The sequence below is a fragment of the Apiospora kogelbergensis genome (genome assembly GCF_038363985.1).
Source record: "Apiospora kogelbergensis strain CBS 113332 chromosome Unknown utg000005l_segment0_segment0, whole genome shotgun sequence".
Lineage (NCBI taxonomy): Eukaryota > Fungi > Ascomycota > Sordariomycetes > Amphisphaeriales > Apiosporaceae > Apiospora > Apiospora kogelbergensis.
In genome coordinates this window covers 4,948,627-4,965,925 of record NW_027117422.1, presented here as the reverse complement: position 1 = coordinate 4,965,925, position 17,299 = coordinate 4,948,627, and the positions used below count along the sequence as shown (strand labels likewise).

Below are 17,299 nucleotides of genomic sequence, written 5' to 3'. Positions count from 1 at the left end.
AGCCTGACGTCCGATGCAACTATATAACTGTGTTGAAGTCGTGTGCTCTGTCCATTTGCTCGCATAGCCAAGCCCAACTTCTTGTCCATGACCGTGCTGTCCCTGCGGAGCGTAGCTGCACACACCCTGCGCCAACTCTGCCATCACATGCCTTCCAAAACGCAGTTTACTTGACTTCCTCGAACCCGGTTTTGTCTTCTCTGCAGTCTTCCTTCCAGTCGAACTCGCGAGTCCAAGCTTGAGCATTCTCGGCCATGACCAGATACGCGCTCCAGAGGCTGCTTAGCTGGCTCATGATCCAAGTCGTATTAACAGCCCCCCTGAAGGATAGCTTGACGACACGAGATATCCTTGCCGAGGAAAGCCTCGTCGTCACAGATACATATTTTCCGCTGTCCAGGATTCCTCCCACACGTGACGACCTCCAAACATCCCGCTTCCAAGGACAGACGGAGGATGGCCTTCAAGTTAGGCAAACGGGTCCCGGCACCGCGCCCCTCAGAGCCATCCCCAAACAAACGCAGTATCTCATGTCCGTAGGGATTGGGGGCAGAAACTGGTCAATGATCCCAGATTCAGGCAGCGCCGATACTTGGCTCATGTCGTCGACCTTTCAATGCCTGGATCGTTCGCATAACCAGCAAGACCAGATTGCCTGCAACTTTGGGCCTTCGTTCACGGGTAACTTTTCTGGCGGCAGGATTGCAGACGAGCATATGAATATATCTTACGGCGGCGGGGACTCCCTCAATGGCGATATGGGGTACGAAGAGTAAGTTATCACCCTAGGAAGGAGCAGCACTCGGAGCCGACAAGAGGGTGGCTAAAGCCTCTGTAAACAGTATTACCGTCGCCGGTATCACCATCCCGAAGCAACAAATGTCCCTTGTAACTTCGGCGAGCATCCGCGGAAACGGTATCTTCAGTGGGATACTGGGGTTGGGGATGCGGGGACTGACCACCTCGTACACCGGGTCGAATCCGGCCAACGACAGTCCTGCCACGGCCAAAGAGTACGCCCCACTCGTGGAGACGATGTCAAAGAAGATTGCTCCGCTCTTCAGCGTTGCTATGTCTCGCGACGACAATCGTTCGTTCATCTCGTTCGGGGGCGTGCCCCCTAATGTCACGACGGGGGAATTTGCTACCACACCAATCCGTCAGGTGAGATCTATACTCTTCCTTGCAGGTGCTCACAGCTCAAGAATGTGCTTGCTGATTATGTGTAGATGAGCATGAACGGTGGCCCGAAGCATTACATATACTACGGCATCATGCCTGACAACATGAAGGTCAGCAACACCGAGGCAAACCAAACTTGGCCTAGGCCGGTCGGTATGCTTGTCGACACGGGCACGACGCTCAACTATTTCCCGGCAGACGTGGCCCAGGCCATCAACGACCTCTTCGTACCTCCGGCCGTGTATGGCGGAGAAGGGACCTTCGCTGTGCGGTGCGACGCAGTGCCTCCCAGGGTCGAAATTGGGATAGGGGGCAAGGCCATACCCATCAACCCGAGTAACCTCATCCTGCCCGAGACTAAGCAAAGCACCCCTGACGGCGACTATTGCATTTCAGGTGTGGCTGCCAATGCTGGCCTGTCCATACTGGGTGATGCGTTCCTAGAGGAGCTGTTGGTTGTGTTCGACGTGTCGGACAAGAAGCAGATGAAGTTTGCGCAGCGGACCGACAAGACGGCGCAATGATGAAAAGATTGCACACATTCCCGTCCTCACAGGGCAGGGACGCAGTTCGAAATCATGAGTGGCAGAAACCCCATATACTTTTAGACAGCAACCTTAACACGTACTGTTTATTTTACCCCTGCCACCTGCTACCCATTGAGCCATCGGCACGTGCTAGCGATGCAAACAGCTAAAATGACATGCCGAAAATGGTGGCAGACAACAGTGTCGTAGTCGTCTAACCGAGTAACCCATAGCCGGCATCCATTCCGGGCCTGGGAGAAGAAGTCGAGGAGCTCGTTCCGCGAATCCTACTAATCCCATTGGCACATGCCCCTCCGACGAATTGCGCTTTGTCGTCTTACATGCAGATCCCCAGGAAGCTAACTCCTAGCATTTACATAGTCTCGTGGTAGCATGGGGACTTATGTTAAGCACGGTGCGTATGCGATTGACTATACATATGTATATCCCGATATCTACACGTACGCTCGGAGCATCTACATGGTTGATCGAATGCCGAGAGATTGCGCTGTTACATTGTGTAGAATGGAAGGTTCTCGCCTCGAATGTTCAGAAACGGGGGAAGAAAATGGATTGACCGATCAGAATATGACAGCCCGGAAGCCACAGTAGCCGGCTAACTTACTTGAAGCAGCATTGATGTAAGAGGTCGTCTGGCCAGTAGACTGTCAGCCCTCGATGGAGTCGAATGTTCAGTCTGCCCACCATACTACGTGCGGTAAGGCCGTGCAAGCCGGCACTTGAGGGCTATTGGGAGTAGTAGGAGTAGTATATTGCATACCACGCGAAGCCAGTACTACCAGAGATATAGACCATCAAACCATGACCGTGTCACTCAAAGCAACACCCGACGCACTCGGATTAGTTTGGTAAGCAAACAAAAAGCAAACGACAGGAAACAGCCAATCAGTTGGCATTTCTTGGACGAGAGGATCTTTAGGCACCCGGATACGAATCTAACAGGCAATAGTGATGGTCATGGAGTTCGTTCTATTCGCTTTTCCCATCCACTTGTCGTATGAGGAATTGGCAACTATGCAGGGCATTTGCCGTTCACTTTCGCTTCTGTCAGCCCGAAAACGCTTGTGGGTAGGCTCCGTTGGCCTGGTGCCTGGGTGGCCTATCTTGCCCTCGTTCGGGTGTAGCGTCTTAGTATAGGCGGTATTAGGGAGGAGGCTATCTGTGATCCACACACGTCCTTCTGCACGTCGCTTATTCCGGCGCAAGGCTCCGCCTACCTTTTTTCGTGGGTGCGTCCCTCCCTGCCCTGGCTCTTCAGATGTTTAATATCAAAAAACCCCGATCAGAACCCGATCGCCAAACTCCTGCATCCCTCGTCACGATCGTACTTCTCTCCAACTGCTAACATGGCAAACATTCCGCCCTTGCATGTCGTCGTCTGGGTATGGAGCTGTCGAGGGACCTCGCGAGTTGAACCCCCAATCTAATACTACCCCCAACCTATATGTGGCCTAGGCTCCTCTATCACACTACCATGACAAAACCGACAAGCCGACGGGTGATGGTCAGCCGGTCCTCAAATCATCTCGCAGGCTGGGGGCTTTTTCTGCAGTTCGGCATGCGGATGGTGCGCACCTACATATACGTACATACATAGCACTGCTGGGCAAAAGCAACGAGGGCTTCAAAACGTCCGATCCATAAATGTTGGATCCTAAAGTTCAGATTGCCGGCCGCGTACCGAGCCTGTCTTGTCGATGACAGAAAGGACTTGGGATCAAAGTTCGGTCCTAACTCTACGGTTCGCGGACCGTTGCTTGGTGGCTGCTCGCTCTGCTGGGGTTTGAGGAAACACTCCGTCTCGCTCGCCCACGCATCCCAGTCAGGTTAGGAAAACGGCCTTCTCAGCGACTGGGGCTTCACACTAGCTTAGCTCTTACACTAGTCATTGACATGTCGTTTTTTGGGCTGCTACTCCAGCGTCACGAACATCAGTGACGGAACTCCCCCAGTCTCTGAGGACGCTACCGTGCTTTGACACAAGCCCCTCCCTCGGCGAGTCCCTCCGCGAGGCAGGGTGCGAGCTGTCTGTAAATATGTATTGCTGTGCCCCCGGCTCTGTTCTTCAGAGATGTTATAGAATCAGAAGCTCCTGTCATCCCGACTCCTATCCCTCGCCCTGCTCCTTGTTCTCCGTGCTCGACGAGCGTTCACTTGGTGACCGTACCGTTCCAGTGAAGGTTTGACCTTGACCACTCTCGCCAGAGACGGCGAAGTAAAACTCAAACTCCTCCAGGAATCCTTGCCTACTTGCGTTGCCGAGCCAATCTTTGCAGAAACCTGGTGCTGATACCACCTTCGTGAAAGGGCACGAGGCTTTGGTATAGACTTGGATAGACTGGAAGAAGAGAGGCCAAAGACGGAACATCGTACACAGGATACAATGTCAGGCCGCAGACGGATTATCAGCCCCCTGCGCCCCCAGGATAAATCCACGGGCTTCGAGGACAACGGGCGAGACAGCTCTCTGAGTGTACGGTCCATATCTGCCTTTGACCACCACCATCACCACCAACAAGACGAGGAGGAATACGACGACGAAGGAGCCGCGATCCCCGATATACCTACGCGGAAATCCAGCCGGGCGCAGAACGTCGTCGATTTCCTCACATCGCCCGAGGCATTCAAGAACGTGCGCAGGACCAAGTTCAAGGAGGACCTGAAACCCAATGCCCAAAACTTAGGCGTACCCCAGGTTTCCAGACCCAGCAGGTAAGTTGGCTCGCGTCCACGCCCTGAGCTCACAATCGCAACATATGGACGATTCTGACATGGAAACCGTGCAGTTCATCAAGCAGTCGAGACCAGCCATCCTCCGGGCGGATAGCAGATCTACGAGACCAGGCGCCGACAGAGCGAGCATCCAGCCCGCAAACCCCACAAAGCCCGCGCAGTCCACGAGACCAAGGGCCGGCAGAGCGACTGTCGAGTATGCAGCAACAAGAGCCAGCGGAGCGGGCGCCGGCTGTACGCCACTACGCGTCGGCGGAGCGGTTACCGAACACGCGCGACCACCATGTGCCCCAGAACCGCCGGCGCTCCGTTGGGCCCGACGACCAGCTCAGTGTGGCCCAGTCCACGACGCAAAGGAGTATGTTTTCCTCGAGGTCGCAGATGAACTCGTCATCGTCTTCGCTGTTTGCGCCCACCTCGCTACCGGCCTTGCAGACCAAGGGCGGTGACGTCGACAACCTCGAGCCCCTGGCCGAAGAAGAGGTGGATCCGGCGTCTTTTGATCTTGTGGTGCCTGCGCACTCGCTCGGCAAGCAATACTCACTCGAGACTCAGTCCGAGCTGTTGTTCTCGGTGAAGCATCTTGGCGTCATCTTCGACGATCCCGTGCTGCTCCAGCGCTTCACAACCTACCTCTGCGCCTACCGGCCGCAATCTGTCCGTATCTTGGTCTACTACCTGGACGCGCTCAAGGCGCTCAAGGCGATACAATATGCCAACGCCGTGACCGAAGCTCTAGCCCCTATTGAGGGATTAGACTACACGAAGGCGTCGCCTGCCAAGACGATGAACTGTGGACTCAAGGAGAAAATGAGCAGGGCCTTCGAAACGATCGCAAACCATGATCTCCCAGCCTACATTACGCACACCTATGTGCAGACGGTGAGCTTGACGATCAAGCGACGTATCGCAGATACGCTTCCAGTCCATCTCCGCGACATGTCTGAGGGCCTGGCAGAAGTCTTCTGTTTAACAGATCCGTCGCGGCCAGATAACCCGATCGTGTTCGCCAGTGAAGGTATGCCACCGCCCCTCTCTGACTTGCTTGTACCCCTTTCCACTTAACATGAAGATGTGTGTGCTGATTCTCCCGCTATGCAGAATTCCACAAAACGACACAGTACGGTATGGACTACGTGCTCGGCCGCAACTGCCGTTTCCTTCAGGGACCCAAGACAAACCCCTTTAGTGTCCAGCGAATTAGGGAGAAACTCGAGGCCGGAAAGGAGCATGTCGAGACTTTCCTCAACTATCGCCGCGACGGTTCACCCTTCATGAACCTGCTGATGGTGGCACCCTTATTCGACAGCCGGGGCCAAGTGAGATACCACATCGGCGCCCAGGTGGACGTGTCGGGCTTGGTCAAGGAATCGGCGGGCCTGGACTCGCTCGAGCGCCTTGTCGCTCGCGAGAACCCGGAGCTCATGCCTCACCACTACCAACAGCCACAGTCGCCCACAAAGCCCGACCACAAGCGCAGCCGCCACGCCAAATTCAGCACCGATGCGGTTTCCCTTAAGACGACCAATGGTAACGGCGTCGACAAGCCAAACGGAGGTGACCCACAGCAGAGTGGTGGCGAGATCCGGGACGAGTTCCGCGAGCTCGCGGCCATGTTCACGATGCAGGAGCTCCGTACAGTCCGAGAGTCGGGCGGCGCCCTCCACCGCGTGCACCAGGAGGACATCTCGTCGACCGACAACGTGGCCAACTGGCACAAGCCGCGGGTTCTGATCCGCGACGATATGACGCTAGATCGGCGCGACTCGGACCCCGTCCTACACGACACGGCGGCCATGTACGCCTCGGGCGATGCTGCCAACGCATCGGCCGCCGCCTTTTCGCCGCCGCACAACACCACCTCACACCGCCGCATCGGCAGCAATGGCACCAACATGAACGGCAAGCCTGCCAGCGTGCACAGCAGCGAGCGCATCTACATGGGCCCGGACCCGTCGTCCCCGTCCTCGGCCAACATCGGCGGCGGCCGCCTCAGCGGCGTCTACGAGCACTACCTGCTGGTGCGGCCGTACCCGTCGCTGAAGATCCTGTTCGCGTCGCCGTCGCTGCGGGTGCCGGGGATGCTGCAGTCGTCATTCCTGTCGCGCGTGGGCGGATCGCCGCGCCTACACGACGCCATCGAGACGGCCTTCGCCGACGGCCAGGGCGTCACGGCCAAGATCCGCTGGCTCTCGTCGGTGGCGATGCGCAACGGCGGGGCGGGCGACGAGGGCCGCAGCCGCTGGATCCACGCGACGCCGCTGCTGGGCTCCAACGGCGCCGTGGGCGTCTGGATGGTGGTGCTGGTGGACGACGAGGCCGAGGCCGCCCGTCGCGTGCCCCGCGAGGCCCCGCCCGTCGAGCGCTACGTCAACGGCCGCCATCCCCGCTTCGACGGCTACGCCCCCTCGGAGGACGGCATGAGCCTCGGCGGCTTCGCCGAGGAGCAGCAGCAGCACTACCAGTACTCGCAGCCGCGGAGAGGGGGACAACGTGGGGGCCAGGAGGGCCCCGGCGGCGGACTTTGCAGACCGCGAACGTGACACACTGGAGGTCCGGGCGCCGCCACGGAATCCGAACCGGGCGCGGTCCACGGAAATCTCGAGGATAGACTCGTTTTAAGGGGGCAAATTTCCTCGTCTCTTGCGTGGGAAAGGACTGGTCATTATAAACAAGGATGACGGGAACTGGAAATCGTCTGTACGATTGTGTTTGGTGCTGCAAGGCGTTATGGACGAGTGGTGGTGGTGTGGGCGGACGGGCTGACTTGCTTGCCTTTGCTTGTATACATACCCCAATGTTTTCTTTGTTGATACTGCTTGTAAATAACCAGCCCGAGAGCCCAATGCTGCAGTGTACATAAACTATAATAACTAAGTCATGTAAAAGACCTGAACCCTATGTGCACATGCTTCGTACAATGATTGGCGGTATGCAAGTAGTAGCAAGTAGGTTCATGTTTGTCTCACTGGTATAGGCAATGATGAAAGCGCAATTATGTATCTTATCGTCAAATAATTATGCGTGCCACACCCGTTCTGTGGTGTATGTAGTATATAGTCTTCTCGTACACACCGTCAGGTGTTATGTCTATAACATAGAAGAAGTCATCAGCTGGATCCCCCTCCCCTCCCCCAGTGTACCCAACGCCTTCGGCTTTATAATTGCTATATCATGCTGGCCTCCAAAAGTTCCCGCCGTCGCCCTGTACTCAACAAAGTAGAAAAGTAGTAAAAATGTGTATGTGTGGCTTTCATAACCGCAATGAAGGGTATGTCTTCATCAGAAGCTTTCGTCTTCTCTCTCTTCTATTATCAGTATAGAAACATCTCTTCCTAACGTATCACTCATGCCGACTCGGCTTGGGCAAGGAGCCTTGCCCTCCAGCTATTGCAGACCTCCTCGAAGCCGCCCACCACATCTCTGCACACACCGGCGCACTCGCGGTTCTGGAGCCGCTCGCCCCAGTTGCCTCTCGACAGCCACGCCTCTCCTTCCTCTTTGAGCTCCTCCTCCCGCTTCATCTCGGCCACCATCTCCTTGGCTGTCCTTAATCTCCGCGTTGCTGTGGTGGTCGTCTGCCGCGACATTTGCAGCGTGTCTGAGAGGTAGTTAAGGGTCTGCACCAAGTCCGACGTGACGGAGTGCAGCGCTGTGAGCGAATTGTAGGCCGAGGTCGTGGGTCGCGGCATGTCGTCTGAAAGTGAAGAGAGAACAGGAAGCAGTTCGTCGATGGTCTCTGCGTCCGGCGGCATCACAAGGGGAGATAGCAAGGGGAATGTCAGGTTGTGCAGCTGGCGGGTCTGATGCGCAAGGTGTGTTGCCAGCGCCGAGTGCGCAGTGATCAGCCGTGTTGTGCTTCCTTCCACCCCGGACTGCGAGCCCAGATCGCGCAGGCCTTCCGTCACCCGCTTGAAGACGCCGTCAGCCGGTCCTCCTGTGCTCTCGGTGCCCCGGCGAGCGAGCGAGTCGACAGCGTCGATTCTGGCAACCAGGCTTGGCGGCATGCCGGGAGACTCGAGGTCAGAGTCCGACCCGTACTCGCTGCCGTCGTATATGCTGCCCTGTCGGCGGTGACCCCGCGGGTTATTGGGTAAAGTCAGGCTCATGTGGTTCTTCTTGTGGTGGGGTAGCGGGTGTTCGATCTGGCTCGCTACGTCTACACCGCTATCTCTGATACCGTCGTTGGCATGCCGCCGGTTGCTGCTGTGGTCGTCCCCTTGCTCCGAGTCGGCGTCGGCGTCGGGGGCGCGCTCGCCGTTCTCTGCTCCTTCTTCTTCTTCGTCATCGTAGTACACATCGTCGTCGTCGCCGGAGCCCGAGAGAGCGTCGGCCAGCTCGTCGGCGAGGTTGCCCAGGCTGTTGTCGGCCGGGGCGCCACCGAACATGCTCATATCTTGCTCGTTCATGCCGTTGACGCTGCTGCGCAGGGGCGTCATGGGGTCCTGGGAGGATTTGGAAGCTCGCCGGGCTATCGGCGAGCCGCCGCGGCTGGAGGGTTGGTAGGAGTTTTCCATGGTGGAAGATTGTCGCGAATGCCGCGGCGTTCGCGGGGAGGAAGGCATGGCGAATTAAGTAGGTATGTATCCGAGGATTTGGGTGTTTGCTTCTTTTGACGGCAGCCAAGCGGAGGGCGAACGAAGGAGGGGGGTTGTCGTTTCGTTTTGTATTATAAGGATCCTCGATTGGCCCTTTTGGGCAGCAAAACGGAAATCAGAGCCAGGTGCTGCTTTGCTTTCGTAGGTCAGCTAAGCTCTTATTGTTTCTTTTCTCCGCAAAGCATGAAAAGCCACACTAAAAGGTTGACTTTGTTGTTGATTGTAGGCCGAGTCTACTTGGCTAAAAAGCTGATTGTTTGCTTTGTTCGTGGGCGCCCGGCAGTCCGTGATGCGGTTGCTAGTTGTCAAGTGGAGTGACTTGCAGAGTGACAGGGGCGCGACGCTGCGGTGATGGATGTGTGTATATCACCCCCTGGATCTACGTATATCTGGTCCCCTAGCTAGAGCAGAGACGGGGGGGAAAGAATGATAGATCCCTGGAATCGCATTAATCACAGGGGGAAAACGAGTCGATGACAGTCGTCTCCCAAGTAACCTTGGTCCTTCAAATGGACAACATGAATATTGCCGTCCACCGCAATCCCCACCAGGCTGCCGTGCTGCTCGCTCTGCAAAGTTTGAAATAATTACTTACTGTTACTTGCGCGTGCTGACGAGAAAAACATACAAGATGAAGGATGTTGTGGCTGTCTACACAGACACTAAACGGCTGAACGTCCCGCCAAGGGCCCCCCCTAGTTCCGCTGTAGTTAGCCCAGATTTGATGAATGTGGTCAGGTACCGTCCCATCTGCTGCTGCTTGGAGGAATTAGGTTCTGCAGTTCGGCGTCCAGTGTCGAGAGTGTTGGACATCGGCATAATTGAGACCCTGAGCTCCGACCAACCAACACGATCGTGGATGTGGGGGAGGGGTAGTTGTCGGGTTCTTGAACTTTCTTGACGTCCTAATTGGAAATTGGTGTTTTCGCCTTCAGAACCCGAGAGAGCGAGTCGCTGCATTGTCCTAGAAACGCCATGGCCACGTTCCGACGGTTTGATCCAAGTGATCTGGACAAGATATCTAAGTGCAACCTGGATCCCTTAACCGAAACCTATGGGTTGGACTTCTACCTGCAATACTACGCAAAATGGCCATCCATGTTCCAAGTCGCCGAGGATGATCGAGGCAATATAATCGGTTATAGTAAGCATTGACTGCCACATTCCAGGGCATGAACAACTCGGCAAGTGGTGTTGTGTTGACTCGGCTTTGCAGTTATGGGCAAACTCGAGAGCTCCCCTGATTACTTCAGAAACTATGAGCACTATCTGCCATGGCATGCTCATATCACGGCCCTCACCGTGGCCCCCGAGGCTCGCCGCATGGGCATTGGCAGGATTCTGTCAGAGAAGCTCGAAATTGCAGCGGACAATGGCGATGCCTGGTTCATGGATTTGTTCGTACGAAAAAGCAACCACCGTGCTATCAGATTTTATGAGAGTATGGGCTATAGCGTATTCCGCGTGGTCAAGGACTACTATGGCGAGAACATCGAAGACCCATCAGCTGGTGGCGAGGACGCCTACGATATGCGCAAGCCAATGAAACGCGACGTCAAGCACGAACACATTCGTGAGAATGGCAGAGAATTCGAGGTCGACCCTGAAGATGTTTTCTGAAGGTAAGAACGAGCATCGCACGCGAAGGCGAGTCTGCGCCCAATCATCACAGCCCAGTCTGTCCCGTTCCTCCGGCTAACGGAAATCTCCCGTCTCCTCACCAGGCACCATCGACAGAATACACGCTGCCGCTGACATACTTGCTCTCTGGGCTGAGGAGGAACACGATGACGTTGGCAGCCTCTACAGCCGTGCCCTGCCTCCCAAAGGTGGCACCGTCGTCGAAAGGCGCATCGGCCGGACGGTTGATCAGTTCCCAGTTCTCCTGCATCAGAGGGGTGTATATCGCGCCCGGTGCCACGGCATTGACACGGATCTGGCGAGGTCCGACCTCTTTTGCCGCTGCTTTTGTCAGACCTATCACGCCATGTTTGCTCGCCGAGTAGGCACCGTGGAGAGCGAATCCTTCGAGGTTGCTGGTTAGTTCTGGCATGTCATGTATCACGTGGATGGGGAGAACCAACCTTGAATCCCTTGAATGGAGGAGACGTTCACGATAGAGCCTCCATCTACGACCTTCTGTAGCTCTGCTCGTAGACAATACATCGTTCCTGTCAGATTGACAGCCATGATCTGGTGCCACTCGCTGTCCTCCAATTCTGCCACGGCACGCAAACCGTGATGCTTTCCGATGATGCCCGCACAGTTTGCCGCTCCGTCGAGCTTGCCATACTTGTCGACGACGCCCTTGATCCAGGAGTCCACTTCATCGCGCTTGGTGACGTCCACTTTGGTCACTGAGAATGGCACATTGAGCGCGCTGAAGTACTCCTCGGTCTTCTTCAGCTGGTCCGGGTTCACATCTGCCACGCAGACCGTGGCGCCTTTCTTGGACAGAATCTGAGCCGTGGCCAGGCCAATACCCCTGGCGGCGCCGGTGAGGGCGAAGACCATTCCTTCGAGCGACATTATGTGGTTGGGTGAAATCTGGCACGGCTCTGTGTCTATATGGGTGATACAGTATCAACTCCCGAAGAGACACAGGCAACGGAGGTAAGCGGGGTCTCCGTATCAACTGGCAACCAGATAGTCGTGCAGACGAGCGACGGCAGGTGTTGCGATCTCACGTGAAACCTTGAGGGAGAGATGTTTCCAACGTGCCAAGCGCGTGCGTTCCGAAGAAATCTCACTTCATGGCAGTGGGCGTACAGTATTAGTCCCGTCTTAACAGCTCGATCGATCACTGCCCAGTGGAGGAAGGTCTTGGTATCACGAACGGCGAGAACTATCGCGAAGACCGATCTCCATTACGGGATTCATCATGATTGGGCCGCTTCTAGATGTTCAAGCTCAGGTGATGGGGGAGGCCAAAAAGGCCTTCAACCCATCTCTCAATAGAACCGAGGCCGTCTCTGCAAGCATGAGGGGCACTCGGGGAAATGCTGTCTGTGTAGAGTCTCCAATTCTCTTCGGTTGGGTAAGTAGTTGGGGAAAACAAACCACCATGGCGGGGTAGTTTGTAGTGGTATGGGCAGTGCAGCGGCGGCCTTTACTGTCGGCCGGCGTCTAAGCTCAATAGGCACAGCCGTTCTTGTCTCATATTAAGCTTGAAGTCAATCTGAAGTCGGAGATCTTGGGATGGCAAGTTGGAGATATTGTTACTAATCATCCACCTAGCTGTGCCATTGTCAGCATCTATCCCGTCCCTAATGATCCCACCTTCAACGCAATATGTATATTAGGTCACAAGAAGGGGCATTTATCGGATTACTCTACCCGTACTATAACCAAGATATGTCCTATATCTTAGTTAATTGCGCCGTGACAAGTATGGACAGTGGTAAGTATGTAGGTGACCATAGATGACAGCACACGGTCGCTTGGCAGATCAACTACTTGAGTCGTGCTACGTATCTCGTTTGCTTCAGCCAGCATCGACCGCTAAAAAAATCGAAATCCCAGGGATCACCTAGGCAGGTCTGGGGCGTCTCTTGAATCAGTGCAGCGGATGGATTCTGAGGGTTGGGCCGGTAGCACAACTACGTGGTCGAATATACTTTCCGCCCCCAGCTCCCTCTCCGGGAATACCTCATACTGACTGGATGATGCGGATGCAGTAGAATAGAAATACCACAGTCGAACATGTCCTCCAGGAATCAGTTCTGGAACGATTCAGACTCTTCCACATGACCACCTCCGCACACTTGGCTGCTTGGGCTGGGAAGCTTCCCGCACTAATGCACCCACCCTGGTTGACCCCGGACTTGGATTTACGCAATCGAAATGCGCCCGCCTGGACTTGCTGTACCTACATCCTAATGCAGCTGAATGCATGTACATTGCGAAGGAGGTGGGAGGCATGCTGCACCCAAGGGCCTTTTTAAGTTGGTATGCTGTGCTACTGCCCCCCACCTGTCACCCAGGGAAAAGCCCATGCATCTGATGACCTCGTCGAGGATCCTTATGACCATCAAACCGCCCTCTTATCTGGAATCCACGCCGTATGACCTCCTTTGTACATATTGAGGGCCAGGTACTGCCTATCCCTGTGGGGGGTGGGCCCACCGTCGCGGTTGTCGGCGGAGGGCTTCAGCTTGTTACAGACAGAGCCGGAGACGTCACTGGCTCGTCGAGAGCTCGAATCCTTGGTCATCAGCTCGAGCCAGTCTTACGTTGGCCATCTTTCTTTTCCTGCCAGCCTGCCCTTCTTCTCGTTCCATCATCCCCAGCACAACAGGTTTGCCCACGGCTTCACTTGCTTTTCCTGCCTTTTTCGGTCCCAACTAAGCTCTGGTCAGCCTACCTAGACCACGATCCTTTTCTTACCCCATCGTTCCCTTTTTTCGAGGCAACCATCGAGGAATTGGCCTCGTAAGCCAGCATCCTCACAGACCTCCTGCCTTCTTTGAGCACACTGGAATTTATGTAGTCACGGAACACCTGCGATTGGTGTCTCAGTCCCCCACTGTTTGCCTGGGTAGAATCTGACAGCGCGCTATGAGATTCGACATTGTGTCTGTCATTGGGGCACTGGCAGCTCTGACCAGTGCCTCGACATTGACGCCCAAGGTTTTGCCTTTGGTCGTCCGTAACCCGTATCTGAGCACGTGGCTGCCTTCCGCTAGAGATGAGCCTTGGAAACAATGGCCAATCTTCTATACTGGCAGCACCTTTGGGTTCGCTGTCATGGCCGCTGTGCCTGATACGAACAGCGTATACCCTCTTCTCGGACGCCCACACGACTTCCTGGGCGATAAGAGCGGCCGGTGGGTGACGGAAGAATGACCCCTCATATGAATAAGTGCTGATTATCCATGTAGTTATAAGACTGCTTTCCCCACTACAACGGACCAACTTTCGATGCATCCACAACGAACCTGACGTACACCATCACCAATGCTACTGGTGATGGCGAGGTCAAGGTCGTTCTGTCGTTCATGTCACCAATCACGCCAACCTCAACGTTTCGACAAGCCCTCCCGGCCTCGTACATGACGGTTTATGTCGAAGGAAACCTGGATATCAGTATCTTCTGCGACATCAATGGAGAATGGGTCAGTGGAAATCGAGACAACCACATCAAGTGGGAACTCGCGGAAACCAAGTCCAAGTCCAGCACGGCGTCGGCTAGCCACCTCAAGACCTGGAAAATTGAGCGCCAGTACCCAGAACTTCTCACCGAGAACTGGGATCACGCGGAATGGGGGACTCTCTATTTCACCGCTCCGGCCGATGCTCAATACCAATCAGGGGAGGCACATAAGCTCCGGCGACAATTCGCAAAGCAAGGAGAGCTTACCAACAAGGTCGATCCCACGTTCCGTAAGATGTTTGACAATGAGCCGCTCTTTGCTTTTGCCAAACAGTTCAAGCTCAGCAACAACACTTCCAAGAAGTCCGTCTCTGCCGATAGCATGCTTTTCACATTCTCCCTCATCCAGGACCCAGTTGTTCAGTATGCGTCGGCGAGGGGGTTGACCCAAATGCGTCCTCTATGGGCCTCGTACTTCTTCACGGCAGAGGATATGGTACATTATCACTACCACGATTTCAAGGCTGCATCTGCTCTTGCTCATGATTACTCCGAGACATTGGCCAAAGACGCATTTGCCTCTGGGTCATCTGACTATCGCGATATTGCAGCTCTATCAGCCCGCCAGGTCTTTGGAGCTACCCAGTGGGCCGGAACTCCCGACAGCCCGATCCTCTTCTTGAAGGAGATCTCATCTAACGGAAATTTCCAGACGGTCGATGTCATTTTCCCAGCATTCCCGTTCTTCCTGTACACGAATCCACGATGGCTGGCATATCTCTTGGAGCCTCTGCTGGAGCACCAGCTAAGTGGGCAATACCCCAACGATTACAGCATGCACGATCTGGGAACGCACTTCCCTAACGCCACCGGTCACTCTGATGGCAATGATGAGTACATGCCCGTTGAAGAGTGTGGGAACATGCTTATTATGGGCCTAGCCCTGGCCAACGCCATGAGGGATAGCTCTCAGCCGGCGTTTGCTCAAGACGCTTCCGCTAACGCTGTGGCTCTACAAGCCGGGCCTAAGAAGTTCTCTTCATCAGTGGACCAATACGGCATGGATCGAACTTGGGAAGACATGGGCACCACTGGAGTGAAAGCTGCTCAGAAATGGGTATCTCACTCCTACTCCCTTTGGAAGAAGTGGACTGGTTATCTTGTGCGCGAGTCTTTGATCCCAGCAAATCAGCTCTGCACCGACGACTTTGCTGGCTGGCTCGCCAACCAGACCAATTTGGCTTTGAAAGGCATTGTTGGAATCAAAGCCATGGCCGAGCTCTCCGAGTTTGTTGGAAGCTCAACCGAGGCTCAAGAGTATAGCCGTATCGCCGACGAGTATATTGACAAGTGGCAGGAAATGGGCATCTCGCGAGACGGCACACATGCTAAGCTCTCTTACACGTGGGAAGGATCCTGGACCACAATCTACAATCTTTACGCGGATGCGCTGCTTTGCTTCCACATCCCTAGCAACAACAAGTCCTCTCTTGGGCACAGCAGATTCTGGGGCGGCTCTGACCAAGTTCGACTGACTGATGGTTCCGGCACAGCGTCGTCAAAGTCTACTTTCATCCCGGAGAAGGTGTACAAAATGCAGAATAACTGGTACCACAACGTTCTGCAACGGTACGGATTACCCCTTGACCAGCGCAGCCTGCAGACCAAGAGCGACTGGGAATTCTTTGCCGCCGCTGTGACCAGCAAGAAAGTGCGCACGGAGATCCTACAGTCTGTAGCAAAGTGGGTTAACGAGACATCTACTCATCTGCCGCTGACGGACCTGTACGACACCGAAGGAGATGGAGGATTCCCCAACGGAGTTGAGTTCAAGGCTCGACCCGTAGTCGGCGGCCACTTCGCGTTCCTGGCTCTGGAGAGAGCGTGTGGGGGCAAGGCTGTCGAGGCTCTGAGCTACCTCGATCTGACAGAGCCTATGGATATTGACGTGGAAGCCGCCTTGGCGAGCGAGGGCGGTCCTTCGGAGCTGTAGCACATTTGTTGGATACGATACTGGCCATTGGTAGTTCTTTGCTTGTTTGTGGTATTGTCGTGTCAGCCCTAGACAAACCATTCGTCTCTGGCTCCTCATTGTGAATGTCAGAATCAATATCAGAATTCCAGCTTAACACTTGTTTTGTATTATGCACCGCGTCTTCGAAAGCCGTGAAGTATATGGGGAAACGCCTATGAAAGCTATGGTCACATGATAAGGGAGCAGCGCAGACCGGGAGATAGCGGGTTTGTAATATGGTAGCTGGCGACATGAAGTAATTTGAGTTGGGCTGCACATATGTTACACATGCCATCGGCTAGCTGCGAATAACCAGATTAAAGCTGAAGCTAAGAATGCAGTCTGACAGGGTCGGATGCCAATTGCATCGCTGCATTCAGAAACTCCAGGGACCTACTGGGCATACTTTAGTAAGTAAGGCAACAAAGACTTCTGCCTAAGGTTTGCCTTGGGCTGCCTTACCTTGCCTGGGAGACGAGAACGAGGATGAGAATGAATGACGAGGAGTGCTGAGTGCGGCTCGCAGCGGGCCTGGTTCCCCGAAGGAGTGAATGACTTGATGCTCCCCACTTGGCGAATCTGCGAACCGACGGGAACTTCTGGACCAGTCTCCACTTAAATATTCTTCCTGTTGTTTGCTGAACAACCTAGAACCGTAGAATTCCTGCCAGCCTCGTTCAACCTGCATCATCAACTTACCAAAGACTCCATCCTGCTTTTGAGATCTGGATCTGCAGCAGTTTGCGAGCTTCACTCATTGTTTTGATCGCATCAAAAGGCTCGACATCAGTTGTGTTGACAGCACGCATCCTACTGACTCGTTGCGACACTGTGCTGCTCGGTAGGTCAACCTCGCTTATTTTCGTTTCTTTTCTTTTCATCTTTTTTTCGTTGCTGTCATATCTCCCCAAGCTCCCTCCCTCTCTGTATTTCGCCCGAGTGCCCAGGTGCCCCGTACAATTTTTTCCCTCGCCCAGTCAACTGCCACCCGGGATCTGATAGTGCAGCCACACCTGCTGCCTGCATCGGCTTTCTCATTTCGCAATTCTCATCGCCATTCCCTCTTTCCAACAACAACAAAAACATCGCCACCCTTCACTGCACTTGATTGAAAAAGGCCCGGCATCTTGGT

At 54.7% G+C, this 17,299-nt stretch overlaps 7 protein-coding genes across 7 annotated transcripts; 4 read left to right on the top strand and 3 right to left on the bottom strand.

The window, feature by feature from the left end:
- Positions 1–254: 254 nt before the first annotated feature.
- On the top strand, positions 255–1,706 carry PG998_008266 (aspartic-type endopeptidase-like protein; the record flags this gene model as incomplete). The annotated part of the gene is made up of 3 exons (XM_066875082.1): positions 255–772; positions 843–1,164; positions 1,230–1,706. 3 exons carry the CDS (start codon positions 255–257, stop codon positions 1,704–1,706), a joined length of 1,317 nt encoding a protein of 438 aa, XP_066731027.1.
- Positions 1,707–3,837: 2,131 nt separating this feature from the next.
- Positions 3,838–4,098, bottom strand: PG998_008265 (uncharacterized protein; the record flags this gene model as incomplete). Its single annotated transcript, XM_066875081.1, has 1 exon — positions 3,838–4,098. The coding sequence occupies one exon, from the start codon at positions 4,096–4,098 to the stop codon at positions 3,838–3,840; it is 261 nt and encodes an 86-aa protein (XP_066731026.1).
- Positions 4,099–4,113: 15 nt separating this feature from the next.
- PG998_008264 (uncharacterized protein) lies at positions 4,114–7,006 on the top strand (the record flags this gene model as incomplete). Its single annotated transcript, XM_066875080.1, has 3 exons — positions 4,114–4,442; positions 4,517–5,481; positions 5,565–7,006. The coding sequence occupies 3 exons, from the start codon at positions 4,114–4,116 to the stop codon at positions 7,004–7,006; spliced, it is 2,736 nt and encodes a 911-aa protein (XP_066731025.1).
- An 804-nt stretch (positions 7,007–7,810) lies between these two features.
- On the bottom strand, positions 7,811–9,028 carry PG998_008263 (uncharacterized protein; the record flags this gene model as incomplete). Its single annotated transcript, XM_066875079.1, has 1 exon — positions 7,811–9,028. The coding sequence occupies one exon, from the start codon at positions 9,026–9,028 to the stop codon at positions 7,811–7,813; it is 1,218 nt and encodes a 405-aa protein (XP_066731024.1).
- Positions 9,029–10,036: 1,008 nt separating this feature from the next.
- On the top strand, positions 10,037–10,681 carry PG998_008262 (acetyltransferase; the record flags this gene model as incomplete). The annotated part of the gene is made up of 2 exons (XM_066875078.1): positions 10,037–10,205; positions 10,278–10,681. 2 exons carry the CDS (start codon positions 10,037–10,039, stop codon positions 10,679–10,681), a joined length of 573 nt encoding a protein of 190 aa, XP_066731023.1.
- Positions 10,682–10,778: 97 nt separating this feature from the next.
- PG998_008261 (uncharacterized protein) lies at positions 10,779–11,590 on the bottom strand (the record flags this gene model as incomplete). The annotated part of the gene is made up of 2 exons (XM_066875077.1): positions 10,779–11,107; positions 11,146–11,590. The coding sequence occupies 2 exons, from the start codon at positions 11,588–11,590 to the stop codon at positions 10,779–10,781; spliced, it is 774 nt and encodes a 257-aa protein (XP_066731022.1).
- A 2,028-nt stretch (positions 11,591–13,618) lies between these two features.
- Positions 13,619–16,146, top strand: PG998_008260 (uncharacterized protein; the record flags this gene model as incomplete). The annotated part of the gene is made up of 2 exons (XM_066875076.1): positions 13,619–13,883; positions 13,949–16,146. The coding sequence occupies 2 exons, from the start codon at positions 13,619–13,621 to the stop codon at positions 16,144–16,146; spliced, it is 2,463 nt and encodes an 820-aa protein (XP_066731021.1).
- Between the last annotated feature and the right edge of the window lie 1,153 nt (positions 16,147–17,299).